At 41.7% G+C, this 20,372-nt stretch overlaps 1 protein-coding gene across 2 annotated transcripts in view; it reads left to right on the forward strand.

The window, feature by feature from the left end:
• LOC122933072 overlaps window positions 1-20,372 on the forward strand; it is a 145,063-nt gene that overhangs the window by 10,948 nt on the left and 113,743 nt on the right. For both annotated transcript variants that reach the window (XM_044287824.1, XM_044287825.1), the window contains exons 2-3: window positions 14,216-14,300; window positions 15,754-15,935. In XM_044287824.1, coding sequence (XP_044143759.1) covers window positions 14,216-14,300; window positions 15,754-15,935 — 267 coding nt within the window. The remainder of the gene's footprint in view (window positions 1-14,215; window positions 14,301-15,753; window positions 15,936-20,372) is intronic.

A 20,372-nucleotide genomic window follows, 5' to 3' on the forward strand; every position in this document is an offset into this window, starting at 1 on the left:
TACATAGTGGAAACCCCCCATAAATGGCCCCATTGTAGAAACTACACCTATCAAGTTACTCAAAAATGATTTTACAAACGTTGTTAACCCTTTAGGTGTTCCACAAGAATTAAAGGAAAATGGAGATCAAAATTCTAAATTTCACTTTCTTGGCAGATTTTCCATTTTAATAAAAAAAAGTGTTAACAGCTAAACAAAACTCAATATTTATTACCCTGATTCTTCAGTTTACAGAAACACCCCACATGTGGTCGTAAACGGCTGTAAGGGGGCACAGCAGGGCGCAGAAATAAAGGAGCGCCATATGGTTTTTGGAAGGCAGATTTTGCTGAACTGGTTTTTAGATGCCATGTCCCATTTGAAGCCCCCCTGATGCACCCATACAGTAGAAACTCCCAAAAAGTTACCCCATTTTGGAAACTAGGGGATAAGGTGCCAGTTTTATCGGTACTATTTTGGGGTACATATGATTTTTAATTGCTCTATATTAAATTTTTTGTGTTGTGAGGCAAGGTAACCAAAAAATGGCTCTTTTGGCACAGTTTTTATTTTTTATTTTTTACAACCTTAATCTGACAGGTTATATTATGTTCTATTCTAGAGCAGGTTGTTACAGATGCAATGATATAAAATATGTCTACTTTCTTTGTTTGTTTGTTTCAGTTTTACATAATAAAGCATTTTTGAAAAAAAAATATGTTTTTGTGTCTCCATTTTCTGAACGCCATATTTTTCTGCCGATCGTCTTGTGCAGGGGGTCGTTTTTTGCAGGAAGAGTTGACATTTTTATTGGTACCAATTTTGGGTACATATGATTTTTTGATCCATTCATTATTACACTTTAAGGGGCAAGGTGACCAAAAAATTTGTTGTTTTAGCACAGTTTTTATTGATTTATTTATTTATTTTTACAGCATTCATCTGAGGGGTTAGGTCATGTGACATTTTGATAGAGAAGATAATTACGAATGTGGCAATGCCTAAAATGTATACTTTTTCTTGTTTATTAAAGTTTTACACAATAATAGCATTTTTGAAAGCGATGTTTTAGTTTCTCCATAGTCTGAGAGCCATAGCTTTTTTATTTTTCGACCAATTGTCTTAGTCTAATTTTTTTCAGGATGAGGTGACAGTTTTATTGGTACTATTTTGGGGGGCATACACATTTCTGATCGCTTAGTGTTGCACTTTATGTGTTGTTAGGTGACAAAAAATAGCTTTTTTGGCACTGTTTTTATTTTTAATTTTTTACGGTGTTCACCTGAGGGGTTAGTTCATGTGATATTTTTATAGAGCAGGTTGTTGCGGATGCAGCAATACCTAATATGTCAAAACAAACATATTTTAGTGTCTATTGTCTGAGAGTCCTAGTTTTTTTATTTATAGGATCTCATTTTTTGTGGGATGAGGTGATGGTTTGATTGGTACTATTTTGGGGGGCATATGCCTTTTTGATCATTTGGTGTTGCAATTTTTGTGATGTAAGGTGACAAAAAATGGCTTTTTTGGCACTGTTTTTATTTAAATTTTTTACGGTGTTCACCTGAGGGGTTAGGTTATGTGATTTTTATAGAGAAGATCATTGCGGACGTGGCAATAGCTAATATGTATACTTTTTTTTTATTTCACTTTAACACAATATTAGCAGTTTTGAAGCAAAAAAAAAATCATATTTTAGTGTCTCCATTGTCTGAGAGTCATAGTTTTTTTAAATTTTTTGACCGATTGTCTTAGGTAGGGTCTCATTTTTTGTGGATGAGGTGACAGTTTCATTGGTACTTTTTTGGGGGGGCATATGCCTTTTTAGTCGCTTGGTGTTGCAATTTTTGTGATATAAGTTGACAAAAAAATGCTTTTTTTGGCACTGTTTTATTTTCTTTACGTGTTCATCTGAGGGGTTAGGTCATGTGATATTTTTATAGATCTGGTTGTTACGGATGCGGCGATACCTAATATGTATACTTTTTAATTTTACTTTTACACAATAATAGCATTTTTTAAACAGAAATTTTAGATTGCACTCATCGGTAATCACTTTTCTATAAGCCCATGACAGCACCCTTGAGAGACCGCCTCCATCCAGGACAGGAAACAGGAACTTTCGTGGAGAGCTCTTAAGGAGGAGCATGGCCCCAAGACCACCTGTTAACCGCAAGAACTTGTCCAAGAACACACTCTTACAGAAAATACTAATTATCATTTTTTTTTACAGATATATATATTTTTTTAATATATATATATATATATATATATATATATACGACCATATATACACATGTATATATACATAAAAAAAAAGAAATTAATATTATCTCCATATAGGGTGGGGATAAATCCTGGGTGCTGTCATGGGCTTCTGAAAGGTGTTCCAAATTCTGAGATAAATGGAAGAGGTGATCTCCTTTCTGCAGGATAGTAAGGTGGAAACTACTTTCTTGGAGAGGCCTCTACTTTCTAGGATTTCCCCCTCAAGAGCCATGCTGTTAAGTGTAACTGCCTCACGCTCGGATTGATGACAGGTCCTTGAGACAGAAGATCTTGCCTCTCCGGGAGAATCCAAGGGTCTGTCAGGGATAGTTTCCTCAACCAGGTGAACCAGGTTCTTCGTGGCCGGAATGGAGCAATTAGGATCACTCTCATTCGTTCTTGTCTTAACTTTTGGAGGAATCTTGGAAGAAGTCTCAGCGGAGGAAAAGCGTAGAGGAGCTGGTTTGGCCAATGGAGGGAGAAGGCATCTATCCCCGTTGGTGAATCTCTCGCGCTGAGGGAAAAGAAAAGACGCTATTTTCTGTTTTCCCTGGTAGCAAATAAGTCCAAATGTGGATGACCCCAAAGCTGAATTATTTGATTGAAGACCATTTGATTTAGACACCATTCCCCCTGGTCTAGTGTGTTTCTGCTTAAGAAATCTGCCACCTTGTTCTCCGTACCCTTTAGCTGTACTGCCATAAGGGACGGAACACAAGGAATTATAAGGGAATAAATGTCTGCGGCCAACTGCATAAGATTTTCTTATTTGGTTCCTCCTTGTCTGTTCAGATAGGAGACAACTGTGGCATTGTCTGAAAAAACTTTTATAGCCTTTCCCTGAAGTAGAGGATAAAAATTATTTTAAGGCGAGAAGAACCACTCTCAGCTCCCTCATGTTTTGAGAGTCTAGACTCTCCTCTTCCTTCCAAATGCCTTGCCGTAGGTACCCTTGGCAACAGGCCCCCCAGCCGAAAGGACTTGCATCGGTGGTAAGGGTAACAAAATTCTGTTGGTTCCAAGGGAGCCCCTGGGACATGTTTACAGGATTCAGCCACCAGCAAAAAGACTGAATCATCTGGGGGATGAGTGTGAGGGGTGTATCTAGTGGGCTGAGGGCACCCTGCCATCCCTACAGGATTTGCCACTGAAGGGGTCTGGAGTGAAGTTGGCTCCAACTGACCGCTGGTATAGTGGAAGTCATTCTGCCCGAGACCGCCATTGCTTGCCTGATAGTAGGGTTTTTTGTAGACATCAGAGACTGAACTCCCTGTATTAATCTTTGAATCTTGTCTTGGGGGAGGATGCAGAGTAGATTTTGTGAGTCCAGAATCATTCCAAGAAAGACACGTACTTGGGAAGGCATTAGATGTGATTTTTCCCAATTTATTTGCCAGCCGAGATTTTCTAGGATCTGTACTACTTCTTTGAGATGTAACTCGAGAAGGATTTCTGACTCCGCTACCACCAAGAGATCGTCTAGATAAGGAATTACTAGAATGTCTCTTTCTCTTATATGAGCCATGACCTCTGCCATGACTTTCGTGAATAGTCTGGGAGCCTGAGAAATCCCAAAAGGAAGGGCTGTATATTGTAGGTGATGAATGTGACCTCCTATTGAAACTGCGACTCTGAGAAATTTTTGACAGTCTACATGAATAGGGATGTGATAGTATGCATCTCTTATGTCTATTGTAGCCATGAAACAGCCCCCGAAAAGATGTTTAAAAAATGACTGGATCGACTCCATTCAGAATTTTTTGTAAGAGAGAGACTGATTTAGATCTTTTAAGTTTATGATGGTTCTGAATGTTCCATCCGGTTTGGGACTCGATTGCAATCTCCTGTTGTAAAGCTATTTTTTTTCCGAATTTCCTAGGAAATTTGTGATTTTGAATCTGTCCGGTGGGTGAGAGACAAACTCTAGGCAAAACCCTTCCCTTATGATGCTTAAAATCCAGGGTCTTGAGGAGATTTTCTCCCAAGCGTGAAGGAAATGGGTAAGTCTGCCGCCCACGGGAGAGAAACCGTCATTGCTGAGTGGGTTTAGAGGCTGAGGAAGATTGGGAACCGAACAGGAAGCCCTTGCCTTTCCTATTCTTATTGTCTGCTCTGAAGTCTTTTCTCTGTCCCTTATAAAAATCCTTCTTTTGTTTCTTGGGGGGTCTGGAGACAGGGAATCCTTTTTTATTGTCTGAAGCCTTATCCAAAAGGTCGTCTAAGACGGACCCAAAAAGATAATCTGACAAGGAATTGCGCAAAGCTTATTTTTTGATCCAGTGTCTCCCAACCACCCTTTGAGCCAAATAGCTCGCCTGGCTGAATCAGAGAGTGCAGCTGACCTAGCGTTCAATTTCAATGCATCCGCTGAGGCGTCAGAAATAAAATCTACCGCTATAAGTATAGTGGGAAAAACGGCTAATAATTGATCTCTCGGGGTTTTATTCTGAATGTAAGATTCTAATTCCTGTAGCCATAACTTTAAAGACCTAGCAGTGGATGTAGCGGCAATAATTGGCTTAAAGCTTGAGCTGAGGTCTCCCACAGCCCAGGTCCGGATCTCGCTTGTCTCTCTGCAATGCCTTAGGGAAGAGGGAGGCCCTGGTCCGCCTGAACACTGTCAGGAAGGGCCGGCGTGCCAGATGCACCTCCCAGTGCGGCCGGGACTGCAGAGTAGAGGCAGCGCGGCATAACCCGGACCCCAGCAGCGAGCACCAGACTTCCGTCAGCGGCTACTAGAGGAGACTTATGCCGGGACAGGTAACCCATCTCCAAACCAACTCTCAGGGGCCCTGCAGCCTAAATCTTCTGCTCTCCATGGACCGTCCTCTGTCTAGGACAGGAAACAGGAACTGGTGGTCTTGGGGCCATGCTCCTCCTTAAGAGCTCTCCACAAAAGTTCCTGTTTCCTGTCCTGAATGGAGGCGGTCTCTCAAGGGTGTTGTCATGGACGTAAGGGGAAAATTATGTTTTAATGTCTCCATGTTCTGAGAGCTATAGTTTTTTTTTTTTTTGTGATTTTCTTATGTCAGGGCTCATTTTTTGCAGGATGAGGTGACGGTTTTATTGGTACCATTTTGTGGGACAGATGCCTTTTTGATCACTTGTTGTTGCGCTTTTTGTGATGTAAGGCGACAAAAATTGCTTTTTTTTTTACACAGTTTAAAAAAAAAAATGTAATGGTGTTTATCGGACTGGGTGGATTATGTAATGTATTTATAGATCCGGCCGTCACAGACGGGTCACATGTGGGGTATTTATACTGCCCTGGCATTTTAGGGGCCCTAAAGCGTGAGAAGAAGTCTGAAATCCAAATGCCTAAAAATGCCCTCCTAAAAGGTACTCATTGGAATTTGGGCCCCTTTGCCCACCTAGGCTGCAAAAAAGTGTCACACATGTGGTATCGCCGTACTCAGGAGAAGTTGGGCAATGTATTTTGGGGTGTCTTTTTACATATACCCATGCTGGGTGAGAGAAATATCTCTCTAAAATGACTACTTTGTATAAAAAAATGGGAAAAGTTGACTTTTAGAGAGATATTTCTCTCACCCAGCATGGGTATATGTAAAAAGACACCCCAAAATTTTTTTCCCTACTTCTTCTGAGTATGGCGATACCACATGTGTGACACTTTTTTGCAGACAAGATGCGCAAAGGGGCCCAAATTCCAAAGAGCACCTTTCGGATTTCACAGGGCATTTTTTACGCATTTGGATTCCAGACTTCTTCTCACACTTTAGGTCCCCTAAAATGCCAGGGCAGTATAAAAACCCCACAAGTGACCCTATTTTGGAAAAAACACACCCCAAGGTATTTCGTGATGGGCATAGTGAGTTCATGGATGTTTTTATTTTTTGTCACAAGTTAGTGGAATATGAGACTTTGTAAGGAAAAAATAAATAAAAAATCATCATTTTCCGCTAACTTGTGACAAAAAATAAAATGTTCTATGAACTTACTATGCCCATCAGCGAATACCTTAGAGTGTCTACTTTCCGAAATGGGGTCATTTATGGGGTGTTTGTACTGTCTGTGCATTGTAGAACCTCAGGAAACATGACAGGTGCTCAGAAAGTCAGAGCTGCTTCAAAATGCGGAAATTCACATTTTTGCACCATAGTTTGTAAACGCTATAACTTTTGCGCAAACCAATAAATATACACTTATTCCATTTTTTTTTTATCAAAGACATGTAGAACAATGTAATAACAAAAAAAGTAAAAATGTCAGCAGCAATGAAATATCACCAAATGAAAGCTCTATTAGTGAGAAGAAAAGGAGATAAAATTAATTTGGGTGGTAAGTTGTATGACCGAGCAATAAACCGTGAAAGTAGTGCAGTGCAGAATTGTAAAAAGTGGTCTGGTCATTAAGGGGGTTTAAGCTAGGGGAACTGAGGTGGTTAAAGAGTAACTAAACTTTTATACTAATTTTTTATATGTTGTCTCTAATCCCCTAAAAAAAAAAAATCCTAATATATTTTATTTAATAATTTTCTATTTTTACAGACTTAAAGCGCACCATTCAGTGTGTGCTTAAAACTCAGTTCTCTGTACACCGCTAACAGCTCAGCAGTGTACAGAGTACTCATTTTACGAATGGGCAGCAGCAGCGCAGGGAGCACTGGCAGGAACGCTTATTGCTGCTCCTGCTTGTGCCCCCCGGACAATTACTAACTCTTTGCATAGATCATGGGTACTAAAATTTTGTACAACCATTGTGTGCTCCAAGATAAGACTTTTTAATTCCAATTTTCTGAATTACAGGGGATAATAAATGTCTTCCATCTCATTATAAATAAATGTATCAATACCTGTAAAACTTGCTTTGTTTTATCTAGGGAACTCCATCTTAGGCCTATTGCACATGACCGTAGGTGGCCCGTGACCGTGCTGTGGACCGCATATGCGTATCCGCGATACACAGGCGCCGTTCATGGGCATTCCGCATCACGGATGCGGACCCATTCACTTCAATGGGTCCGCAAATCCGGAGATGCGTATTGGTGCGGAATGGAAGCATGGAACGGAACCCTACGGAAGCACTACAGTGTTCTTCCGTGGGGTTTCGGCCCATATTTCCGTTCCACAAAAAGATACATGTCTTATCTTTTTGTGGAACGGGCGGATCGCGGACCCATTAAAGTAAATGGGTCCGCGATCCGCTGCGGCTGCCCCACGGCCAATTTGCGGGCACAGCACGGCCACGGGGGCGCACACGTTCGTGTGCAGGACACCTTAGAATGTAACTGGGACAGCTGCTCTAGACCTGCATGGGGGAGAGTGCTATTCCAAAATCTGTTACCAATGGAAGAGGGTGGGACAGTATAGATGACTCCTGTTCAGACTGATTGGATATGATCCTTGTGCTCAGTCACGCTGAGAGGGGCACATTTATCAAGCTTGCCTGTTTTCAGGCTTTCAATTAGACAGGCATATTTTCCTCACCTGTCTTTCCTTTGCTGACTATTTATCAAGCACGTTATAAATCAGACTAGGTGTATTGGTATTAGTCTGACCTCTAGTGGTTCTTTATCAGTATGACAAGTTCATAATCACTAAGGCAGGTCTAATTAGTATGGGCATGAAAATGTGGCGCAAGTGAGCTGAAATTAAGGACATGTCTCCATCAAAGTAGGTGAATTGTGGCAGAAAAGTACACCAGCCCTGTAGTAGAAATTAGATGCAAATCAGGCGCAATAGTTAGAAAACTTCAGAATTAGTCTAAAAATCTAAATAAGAGAACAAGGTGCAAATGCCTCCAAACCAGGCACATTTTCAGTAGTAATTGAGACAAAAAAAAAAAAAAAAGACACTTAGGCTCCATTCACACGTCCGCAATGTGTTTTGCGGATACACGGAGCCACGGATCCGCAAAACACGGAAAGCTGCAATGTGCGTTCCGCATTTTGCGGACCGCACATTGCCGGCACTAATAGAATATGCCTGTTCTTGTCCGCAATTGCGGACAAGAATACGACATGTTCTATTTTTTGGCGGAAACGGAAGCACGGATGTGGAAGTGCGGATCCGCAAATGTGGATGCGGACAGCACATTCCGGCCCCATTGAAAATGAATGGGTCTGCACCCGTTCCGCAAAATTGCGGAACGGATGCGGATACATTTTGCGGACGTGTGAATGGACCCTTAAGGCTACTTTCACACTAGCGTTCGGGGCTCCGCTTGTGAGTTCCGTTTGAAGGCTCTCACAAGCTGCCCCGAACGCATCTGTACTGCCCTAATGCATTCTGAGTGGATGCGGATCCGCTCAGAATGCATCAGTCTGGCACCGTTTGTCCTCCGCTCCGCTCAGCAGGCGGACACCCGCTGCTTGCGGGTGTCCGCCTGGCAATGCGAAGCCAAACGGATCCGTCCAGACTTACAATGTAAGTTAATGGGGACAGATCCATTTGAAGTTGACACAGTATGGCTCAATTTCAAACGGATCCATCCCCCATTGACTTTCAATGTAAAGTCTGGACGAATCCGTCTGAGGCTACTTTCACACTTAGAATTTTTTCTAAACTATAATGCAGACGGATCCGTTCTGAATGGATCCCATCGTCTGCATTATAGGAGCGGATCCGTCTGTGCAGACACCAGACGGATCCGCTCTGAACGCAAGTGTGAAAGTAGCCTTAGACAGCTTCTAAGGCTACTTTCACACTTGCGTTCAGAGCGGATCAGAAAGTTCTATCTTTTCACGGTACGGAAATACTGAAACGGATTGCACACGGAGACACTTCAGTTTTTTTTGCTGAACCATTAAAATGAATGGTTCAGTATATGTACCGCATACTGAACTAAAAAAACGGCCAGTATACTGAACGCAAAATACTGTCGTGTGCATGAGCCCTTAGACAGCAGCACTGTGCTGTCTGAACGTGAGCTGCAGCCACTGACTGAGGCTTCTCTCACCCCCAGTCAGTCACTAGAGCCACAGACATGGCTCCCTGTGGCTGACTGAGGCGGAGAGAAGCACCCCGGCTGCCCCCAGCTCACCTTCCATTCAAGTTCTTCCCTCTCCTCCACCCGTGTTTTTCCGGCCGGCGGTGGGGACGTGGCTTCACTGATGCGGGGGCGTGGTTTGGCGCATTGTGGGCATAGTTTGGGGTGTTGTGGGCGTGGTTTGTGTCATGGCCGGTGAGGTCAGTCTTTCTAGTGTGAAGCCAGTGGCCATCCTAGTCACGGTGGCTTCTTTCAAGTGGTCCCTAAACTAATTTGGTGCAGCACCACATGACGACCACCACCACAACGTAGCACCTGCCGAGTGAGACCCAGCAGCTCAACATCTGCTGCCAGGCTAAGCCCACTTGGCACTGGGAGACACTAAGGCCGAGTTCACACTTCAATTATTTAATAAATTATTGTCAGCCAAAACCAGTAGTGAAGCCTACTCGGAGATTAGGTATAATGGAAAGGTCTGCACCTGTTCTGTGCTTTTGACCCGCACCTGGATTTGGCTTACAATAACTGATCAAATAACTGAAGTGTTAACTAGGCCTAACCCAGTTTCATTAGGATGTGGGATCCATGTCTTTTTGTCTAGAGTTTTTTTTTTTTTGTATTAGCACTCCACCCATTCAGCCTAGATAATTTAATCAGCAGGAGACTTCATAAGGCCTCTTCCACATGAGCAATATGGAACTCATGTGAGTTCTGTTAGGGAAAAATTAACATTTTCACTCACTTTTCCTTCAGCTTGCTTCAGAGTTTTCTGTAAATGTATTCAGTTCTTGTGATTTTTCCATCCATGGAAATGATCAATTTTCATGCGTTTCTACACAAGTGAAAAAAAAACTTAAAGGTGTTGTCTCACTTCAGAAAATAGCATCTATTACGTAGAGAAAGTTAATACAAGGCACTTACTAATGTACTGTTATTGTCCATATTGCTTCCTTTTCTGTCTGGATTAATTTTTCCATCACATGCCGCAATTTGACGTACTATTACATGACTGATAGCCGGGCCCCTGCTTTTACTGCAATGCCGGTGGATTAACCCCTTCTATGCCACGGTCAGCGCTGACGGCGGCATAGAAGGTGTCTGCGGTCAGTGATGGATTCCATTGGGTCCCCGCTCTGCGGTGACGGGGACCCGATGAGTGAGAATGCAGCCTGATGCTAGGCAACCTGTTAGTTTATTAACCTGTAGTTACCTGCAACCTGTAGTTACTCAGTGTAATACACTAACAGGCAATGCATTACAATACAGATGTATTGTAATGCATTGCAGAGGCGATGAGACCCCCAAAAGTTGAATTCCCAGAGTGGGACAGAAATAAAGTTTAAAAAAAAAAAAAAAAAAAAAAAGTGTTTTTAATAATAAAAAATAAAGTTTCAAGTAAAAAAAAAAGCCCCTTTCCGCAGATTTTATAATAAAAAAAAAAAGAAAAAAACACCCCGTCAGATAAACACCGTACAAATATAAATAATAGTCGTGCCAAAAAAGCAAAAAGTGCAATACCAAGTGATCAAAAAGACGTATGCCCTCCAAAATTGTACCAATCAAACCGTCACCTCATGCCGGAAAAAAATTAGACCCTACGTAAGACAATCAGCCCCCAAAAAATATAATATGACTCTCAAACTATGGAGACACTAAAATAAAAAAATGTTGTTTCAAAAGTGCTATTATTGTGCTAAAGTGAAATAAATAAAAAAAAGTAGACATATTAGGTATCGCCGCGTCCGTAACAACCAGCATTATAAAAATATCCCATGATCTAACCCCTTAAGGTGAATACAGTAAAAATAAATAAAAACAGTGCCAAAAAAGCTATTTTTGTCACCTTACGTTACAAAAAGTGCAACACCAAGCGATCAAAAAGGCGTATGCCCCCAATATAGTACCAATCAAGCCCTCACCTCATCCCGCAAGAAATGAGACTGTACCTGAGACAATCGGCCAAAAAAATAAAAAAACTATCAGTCTTAAACTATGGAGACAAACATTTTTTGGGTTTGAAAATTATTTTATTGCGTAAAACTTAAATAAATAAGAAAAAGTATACATATTAGGTATTGCCACGTCTGTAACAACCTGCTCTATAAAATATCCTATGACCCAACCCCTCAGATGAACGCTGTAACTGTGCCAAAACAACCAATTTTTTTGGTCACCTTACCCCATAAAGTGTAATAATTAATGATCAAAAATCATATGTACCCAAAAATGGTACCAAATAAAATGTCAACTCTTTCTGCAAAAACCGTGCCCCTGCTCAAGACGATCGTCAGAAAAATAAAAAATATATGGCGTTCAGAAAATGAAAACACAAAAACATATTATTTTTCAAAAATACTTTATTATGTAAAACTGAAACAAAGTAATTAGACATATTTGATATCATCCCAACCATAACAATCTGCTCTAAAAAAGAAGCACATGATCTAACCTGTCAGATGAACATTGTAAAAAATATGAAAACTGTGCCAGAACAGCTGTTATGTACCCAAAAATAATACCAAAAAAACTGTCACCTTATCCTGTAGTTTCCAAAATGGAGTCACTTTTTTGGAGTTTCTACTGTAAGGGTGCATCAGGGGAGCTTCAAATGGGACATGGTGTCTAAAAACCAGTCCAGCAAAATCTCCCTTCCAAAAACCATACAGTGCTCATTTTCTTCTGCACCATGCTGTGTGCCCTTACAGAAGTTTACTACCACATGTGGGTGTTTCTGTTAGGCTACTTTCACACTAGTGTTCATGGGTCCGTTCGTGAGCTCCGTTTGAAGGAGCTCACGAGCGGACCCAAACGCCTCCGTCCAGCCCTGATGCAGTCTGAATGGAGCGGATCCGCTCAGACTGCATCAGTCTGGCGGCGTTCAGCCTCCGCTCGCCTCCGCACGGACAGCTGTCCGCCTGGCCGTGCGGAGGCGAGCGGATCCGTTCAGACTTACAATGTAAGTCAATGGGAACGGATCCGCTTGAAGATGACACCATATGGCTCAATCTTCAAGCGGATCCGTCCCCCATTGACTTTACACTGAAAGTCTGAACGGATCCGCTCAGGCTGCTTTCACACTTAGAATTTTTTCTAAGTTATTAATGCAGACGGATCCGTACTGAACGGAGCCTCCGTCTGCATTAATATGATAGGATCCGTTCAGAACGGATCCGATCAAGCGCAAGTGTGAAAGTAGCCTAAACTGCAGAATCAAGGCAATAGATATTGAGTTTTGTTTGGCTGTTAACCCTTGATTTGTTACAAGAAAAAATGGATTAAAATGGAAAATTTGCCAAATAAGTGAAATTTAATCTAAATTTTCCTTTAATTCTGGTAAAACACCTTTGTAAAAGTTTGTAAAATCAGTTTTAAACAACTTGAGGGGTGTAGTTTCTAAAATAGGGTTATTTATGGGTGGTTTCTACAATGTAAGCCTCACAAAGTGACTTGAACTGGTCCTTAGAAACTGGATTTTGGAAATTTTCTTAAAAATTTTAAGAATTGCTTCTAAAATTCTAAGTCTTCTAACTTCCTAAAAAATATAATTACATTTACAAAATGATGCCAGCATAAAGTAGATATATGGGGAATGTTAAGTAATACATATTTTATGAGGTACCAATTTCTGTTTTAAAAGCAGAGAGACATTTTTTTCCAAATTTTTTGTAAATTTTTTTTTTTTTCAAAAATAAAAGGTGAAATATATTGACTCAAATTAATGACTGTCATGAAGTACAATGTGTCACGAGAAAACAACATGTCAAATTTGCAAAAAATGGCCTGGACAGGAGGACGAGAACTGGCCAGGGGTAGAAGGGGTTAAGAATAACATAGGCATTTCCTAACGACCTTCAGTCAAAGGACTAGGCCAGCCCCTTGGTGCCTCCAGAACATAATTTACATATTCAACAAAATAATTTCTATGATACTGTAGCTCTTTTTAATCATGATGATCAACCCTCCCAGGCCTGGTTTAATAAGGTTGATCATAGTGACAGACACCCTTCAAAATGGACCTCAGTCTTTAGAGGTACCATGTAACGGATTACTGAATATTGGCTATAATGTATTCCAGCATACAGACTGCTAGTTGGTAGGGAATATGTGAATTGGGGAGGTACTTGAACCGAGTCACCACACCTCAAAAATTTACTATTGAAGCTGCACTTGAATTCTGACATTGTTTGCAGCAAAATTGGGCATGTTTTACAGTGCAGTGTGGCACATCTCCTTTTAGGCGAATTTACAAAATTAAAAATAATCGACACAGCGCCTCACCCACCGACCATCACTTTACAGAAAGGTGGGTGGCTTCATGTGAAAGGGACGTTAAAGATTAAACATTTTGCTTGCTCCAAAATGTCACAAAGTAAGCCAGCTAATAGGTGATATAAAGTTAGACTAGAGGTCTAAAGATGCCCCAGATTTATCATCTAGCATCACCCACTTTGGTAAGTTTAGCAGTTTAGACTGTCCATCTAATGCTGCATTTACACAGCCTGACAGAGCAGGCAACTATTGGGAAGGGACCATGTCATCCTGATAATGGCCTGCTCATGAGTGCATTTATATGCCATCACTCTTCTCATACAGATTCCTTGTTTCTAGGTAACAGATGGCGGTTTACCACCATGATCTGCTGCCCAGAAATGATGATTTAATGTGCTGCATGAAAGATCATTTTGTGCATTCATCGGGTGATGGGCAGCACATTTACACAGGACAATTATTGGGAACAAGCATTCGTAGTTACATTCATTCCGGATATCCGGCTCGACAAGTGGGCTGTGTAAACCCACCATAAATCCGTAAATCTGCTCCAGAGTTCTAATTTGATCCTCTGTGACGTGCTACGAGTGCACATCCAGGACAGGAACTAGTGTACATGGAGTCTCAGTGACCCATTTTTAAAATGAAGACATTATAGCAATATATTGCTCGATAATACGTGAAAACAATTGCATTTGAAGTGCCCGTTTAAATGAGTTTATGAAAATATATATTTTTATGTTGCTCTTAGATCACATCAGCTTTAACATTTGGATCAAGGTCATCTACAGAGGAAAATACACATATGCTATTTGCAAAGCAGGATAAAAATTCAGGTATAGTTCATGTCATGCTTCTGTCTTTGGGAAGACTTTGTTGCCCAATGGTGGCCATACACATAACATAAGTTTTGTAGGTTTTAGTGGAATCAGCTTCCTATCTAATGTACGTAGGGGCCATGTGACTCTCCCCTAATGACAGATATTGAGGGAAAGAAGAATCAGGATGGAGTTCACCATGCTAGATCGTTTGTCCACATGGGAGATACGCTTCTGCTAGAGGGGGAAAGACTTGAACATTCATCCAGTTGTGCATGATTATGAAGGAATCAAGAGGAAGACCTGTCAGTCAGCATCTATATAGTGTATAGCCACCGTAAGGTGTTTGCTCTTCTTTTACTCACACAGGACTTATACAGAGGACACATGTCACCTGCATGCCATTTATACATAGGACACCTGCCACTCACACATATTACACATGCACATATCATAGCTTTGACATATCTGCCTAATCCTAAGTACTGAACAGCACAGAAGATCTCTGGCATCAATTACCAATGGGGGTTGTTCAGGCGTTTAAAAAAAAAAAAAAAGAAACAGCTAATTATAAAAGACAATTCTCATGTGGTGCCTGTACGTTTTTGCTTACATGGCAGCAGCGATGAAAAGCCATTTTGGCACATGACCACTTCAGGCAATCGCTGATGCTAGCTAACATGATCTATAGCATGACCGGCTGCAGTGGTCAGAACCACTGCTGCCATATAAAGACTAGACGGGGTCCACAAAAGCATTGTTGCTAGAGCATTAGGGGATCTAATGGTATTGTATGTTTTGTTATTATTCTGTAGTCAATTTTTTTTACACTGGACAGTCCCTTTAGTTAGGTAATGTGCTTGAGACAAGCTAAAGTACACCGCTTCTGCACCCTTCTACTCCCTGTGCATCCCGTTACAGGATTCCTATCCTAGGTCCCCTATTTCCCCTTTACATACAGTCCTATAGAAAGTTCACTGCTGAAGCTGCACCTGACCTGTGAAGTGTGCTCCTCACCGTAGAGAAGTCCCTCCAGCAGGCCTTTCTGGTTGTTGGGAGGGATGGAAGAACGACAAACCCTTCCTTTCCTGCTTCTTACTCCTTCCCTCTCCAGTAGCAGCCAGGGACGGATTACAAACTCAGTGGCCCTGTTGTGGCAGGAGCTAAACTGGTAGAAGGTGTGGCCAAACCAAATAAGCGAGGTCATAAACCGTGGTCATAATGCTGGCTGGTGAGGCCAGTGCAAACAATGAGTATTTTCACTAGACAGGTCTATTTATGGGACAGAAACCAACCAGTTGAGACACAGACTTAACAATGGTCAATGGGAGGATTTTCTTTCACTAAAAACCTTCACTATTATTCAAGTGCAATATACTGATATCTATCTATAGAAGTGAATAGAGACAACTGTACCTCTCCATCAAGTTTCTCCCATGTAAACCTTTTGTTTTTCAATTGTTGTCCATAGATGATGAGGAACTGAGAGATGAACTGAGAAGGATACGAGATATCAACACTTCTTCCATTAACAAGCTATATAGATTTGAAGAGAAAATTGAAAACCTAGAGACTGACTTTTCAGGGGAGAAGGAATTGTGGAGAACAAAATTTCAAGAGCTCTTTGTAGACCAACAAATTCTGAAAGAGCAGGTAACTTCAATGCAGAGACAGAAGGAGTCTATTATGACTCATTCACGGGCTAGCAGAATTCTGCTCATAACTGCTTCCTCTTCCTTCATGTCTTTAACCTATCCTTTTTATGTTTTTTTATTTTATTTTATTAAATGGATTATCCAGGGAAAGGTTTTCCTGTGCAATGAATATGGAATTTAAAAGAAGTATTATCGCAATTTAAATAAAACATTTAGTACGTTTGTTTATGCACCCTCTCCTGCATCCAGTGGTGGACTGACATGCTCGGTAGCTTGTTGCTCCCTTCCTCTTCTCTCAGTGCTGTTGTAGTGATCTCATAGTGAAGCAGCTGAAGTGGCCCAGACTCCTTTCATTCATTCCTACTTCTAAATTCTTTGAAGTATACAGCTAAATCTCTCTCTAGACAATGGAGAAAGACATTATGGGGACATCACATACCATATGTATGCTAATTGTAGAGCTAATTGCAATGCATTCTTGGAGATGCAGGTGCTTGATGAGCTGCTGCCCACCCACAGAAAGGAAAGTTAGTCCTCAAAATATGTGAGTAAAATCAGTACTAAATTCATGAAAACCCTTTTAGTCAATGCACCCAAAACTGAAAATCCTGTTCTGGTCCTTTTACCACAAACACTCTATTGCTTGATACATCTACTAGAGAGTTTAACTGTTGTTTGACTCTCTTAACGGCATGCATAGAGGACAGCAAAGACAAGGCGCTTCTTGGGAAAGCCATAGATAAATCCCAGCCAAATGTACTGATTTTGTTGGGGCCAAGCAAATATAATGTGTGTGTGGTGGGGGGTCTTTCCCCCAACATCTGAAGTTTTATTTCAACTGCCCAGTCTTTTTGTTCTCAGGGAGATAAGCTGCTGTCAAAATGTGCTAACAGCGGCTTCCTCATCTTTCCTCATTCTAAACACATGGTCAGAACCTTACAGAATGGATCTTTGGCCCTTGAGTGGCAAATGTGGCTCCTCATTCTAATATGGTGGAAAGAATGCAGATGGAATGTTGCAACAAACTGGTGTGGGGCTAGAAGCTTAGTGGTTACATAAGTCTAACAGGAGGCAACAAGCTTGATGATTACAGGCTCGTGTGGGGCAACAGTCTCGGTCTTGGTGGGTACAGAGAGTAAGGGCACAGTCTAACAGTGAAAAAAGGTATAACAAGTATTCTGTCTCTTTTTGTAACAGCACACTCCCCTCTTAGCTATGTTACATCCAACTTCTTTTGGCTTCACTTCTCTGTGTCAAGAGTTTTCTCTGGATGGCAGCAGTGAAGATGGATATGTCAGCTATCACACCACTACACTTCCTCCATGTGGTGTGGTTCTGAACTGTCTGCACAGAGCAGCACAAGTTATGGACACCTTTGCACAGCATAGTAAGCGATTGCTGGCAGGCCCATGTCACAGACCTGCACTTTTAAAGGGGTTATGCCATGAATAATGTAAAAAATGAAAATCAGATATCATATAGTACAAGACACCTTCTTTCTAACAAAGCTAGAACCAGACCTGTACCTTACATGGATCCCGAGATCTCCACATTCACTGCTCTGCTAGATTTATATCAAGCTGGCAGCTCAGGGGAGTGTCTTTTCTGCTGCAGCTAAAGGGGCGTGTCCATGATCGCCCTATCACAGCTCAGAAGGCAGTTTTAGGATGAAACTGAGCATGTGCGGCCTTCTCAGTGAGCAGGACAAAGAAATAAGAAAAAGAACAAAGAGCAGGTAGTGCTATACAGATATATTGAATAACTCCGTGGCTATGCTAAATTTCTAATTACATGCAATTACAAAAGTATTCAGATCGAGGAGCTGGTTTTAAAACTGTAGAATATTTTTCATGGAACAACCCCTTTAAGCAAGCCCGGGCTGCTATTCTCACCCATATGCTCTGGCCCCAACTCCTCTCAAGTGCTCAGCTGCATCTTTGTCCTATCTAAGCCATGAGGTGGTGCACTTTAATGGCCAATGCCACTCACCTTCACTGCTAGCTAGCTCCATTTGGAAACATTGCATTTCAAATATTGCCCATTGACATCCTGCCCAAGGTATGCCAAAGTTTCACTAGATTCCCATCCTGCCAAAGTTTCACTAGATTGCCATAGGCTACCTGTGGCATCATAAATTGGCCTTCTTCTGTACCTCTGTACTCACAGGGCATTTCAGCCACAATAGTGAACATCTTAGGCTACTTTCACACTTGTGTTCGGGGCTCCGCTTGTGAGTTCCGTTTGAAGGCTCTCACAAGCGGCCCCGAACGGATCCGTCCAGCCCTAATGCATTCTGAGTGGATGCGGATCCGCTCAGAATGTATCAGTCTGGCACCGTTTGTCCTCCGCTCAGCAGGCGGACACGCGAACGCTGCTTGCAGCGTTCTGGTGTCCGCCTGGCCGTGTGGAGGCAAACGGATCTGTCCAGACTTACAATGTAAGTCAATGGGGACGGATCCGTTTGAAGTTGACACAATATTGCTCAATTTTCAAACGGATCCGTCCCCCATTGACTTTCAATGTAAAGTTAACACGGATCTGTTTGCGCTATCATGAACAAAAGCTCTTACAGCAGCCTAAAGATACATTATACATGACATATCGCAAACATATGAACATAGGACCAACACAGATACTTTCAGCTGCCAAGTGCACATGTAACAGGTCAGCCAGTGTCATAGGTACAAATCTGCTGACAGATGCCCTGTAAAGAGTGGAGTAATTGAATACATGCATACACGTAACACATTTGCAATACTGGTGGGTTCTCAGCAACTTAGGTAGCAAAAGATACAGTTTCTTCTATAAGGGGGTTAGGGTTATTTTCAACCCTCTAATACACGCTAGACCAAGCATTTGTATGAAGGAAAGATGGCTGTCGAACCCTGAAAACTAACCATGTATGAGAAGTTAATGTGCCAATACTGCCTCAATCTAACAAAGGTAAAGCTACTTAAAGCTACCCAGAGCAGGATTTAACAGTTTTAACACCATGATGACATGTACGGCAGACTGGTACAGTCTGGAGACTGCTCTGCTCTGGGTTTCACACAGCAGACACCAGGGGTTAATGTTTGTGATCAGCCATCACTGTGATCAAAGACATTTAACTGTCAATTGTGACCATGCATCTGGGTGCACTGCGCTCCTAGGGCTCAAATGGCTTCCTGCGCTGAGATCAGGGAAGCTGTTCAGTGTCTGCCATTGTCTGGGTCTCTCTAAAGGAAACTAGCCTATTACAGTTGTAGTCCTTATGGAGACTTCAGCTGAACATGTGTATGTTTTAAGTGGGTAGATGGATATTAGCCTTTGCCAGACTGCCCTGACACAACCTTGTATTCTATAGTAATAAATGATTAGGCCCAAAACCTTTTTCGCACAGCATCTCTGTTGGGGGAAAGCTGGGACACCACCATAATAGACAGTCCCACCTAAATTAGTAGGTTCAGCCAGCTTTCATCTGTTCTTCATGGACACTTAAAGAAGCATTAAAATATAGCAGGGATGCACAACCTTTTCTGGTTGGGGGGCACATTGTCAGACTAAAGGAATCCCAAGGGCTGAAAGTAAAAGTTAAATGGTTAATATCAACTGAAATATGGAATTTATGGCGTATTGTACATGCAGTATATACTATAAATGTCTGATTACACCTCCATGCATGTGAGCAGCCACAAGACATAGACATACATGTTTGTCACCAGATGGTTGGATGCCGCACAAAATGATATCAAGGGCCTCATGTGGTCCCCGGGCCGTAGTTTGTGCACCCCTGACCTACAGGATACACCAAGTTTTAGACAGCAGAAAAAGGAAAAACATATATGGCGGACATGGAATCAGACCATACCACTGCTATGGAACCTGTGTTGGTGGTGGGGCCCAGTGCTGAACTTCTGTTTTCAACATAAAAAACAGGACATTTTTTTTATAGCCACCCCCATGGGGAGCTTGGTGCAAACAGATTTTTTACAGCTTTGCACTGAGCTCCCCTTAGTGCTGACTGCAGCCAGCCAGCTTCCACATACTATTTCAAGAGAAGCAGAGTGTTCTGCTTTGTGTTATTGAACTGCTGTATAACACTAGTCCGACAGTCTAACAATAATTCAGAAGTCTTTGTTTTGAATAACTTTGTAAAACTACATAAGCAAAAACAAAACATATGTATCAGCACATTAAACATTATACAACAGCCTCATTCCATCAGTGAGAGTACTCACGGACAATTCCACCATAAGTCTAGAAATAGCTCAAAGCTCCACTGAATGCTGCTTGCCAGATCCAGAAGCAGTCACGAAATGGAGGATAAAAAGTTCCAGGTTAAAGGTTACTGTCTCTCGCTCTCTCTGTAAAAATTACCACTTCCTGTCAAGTCCTGGCATAATAATAACTAACTGGATATGGCCTCTGGATAGATCATCAGCATTTGATCGTC

Source organism: Bufo gargarizans, chromosome 3 (assembly GCF_014858855.1).
Source record: "Bufo gargarizans isolate SCDJY-AF-19 chromosome 3, ASM1485885v1, whole genome shotgun sequence".
In the NCBI taxonomy this organism is placed as follows: Eukaryota; Metazoa; Chordata; class Amphibia; order Anura; family Bufonidae; genus Bufo; species Bufo gargarizans.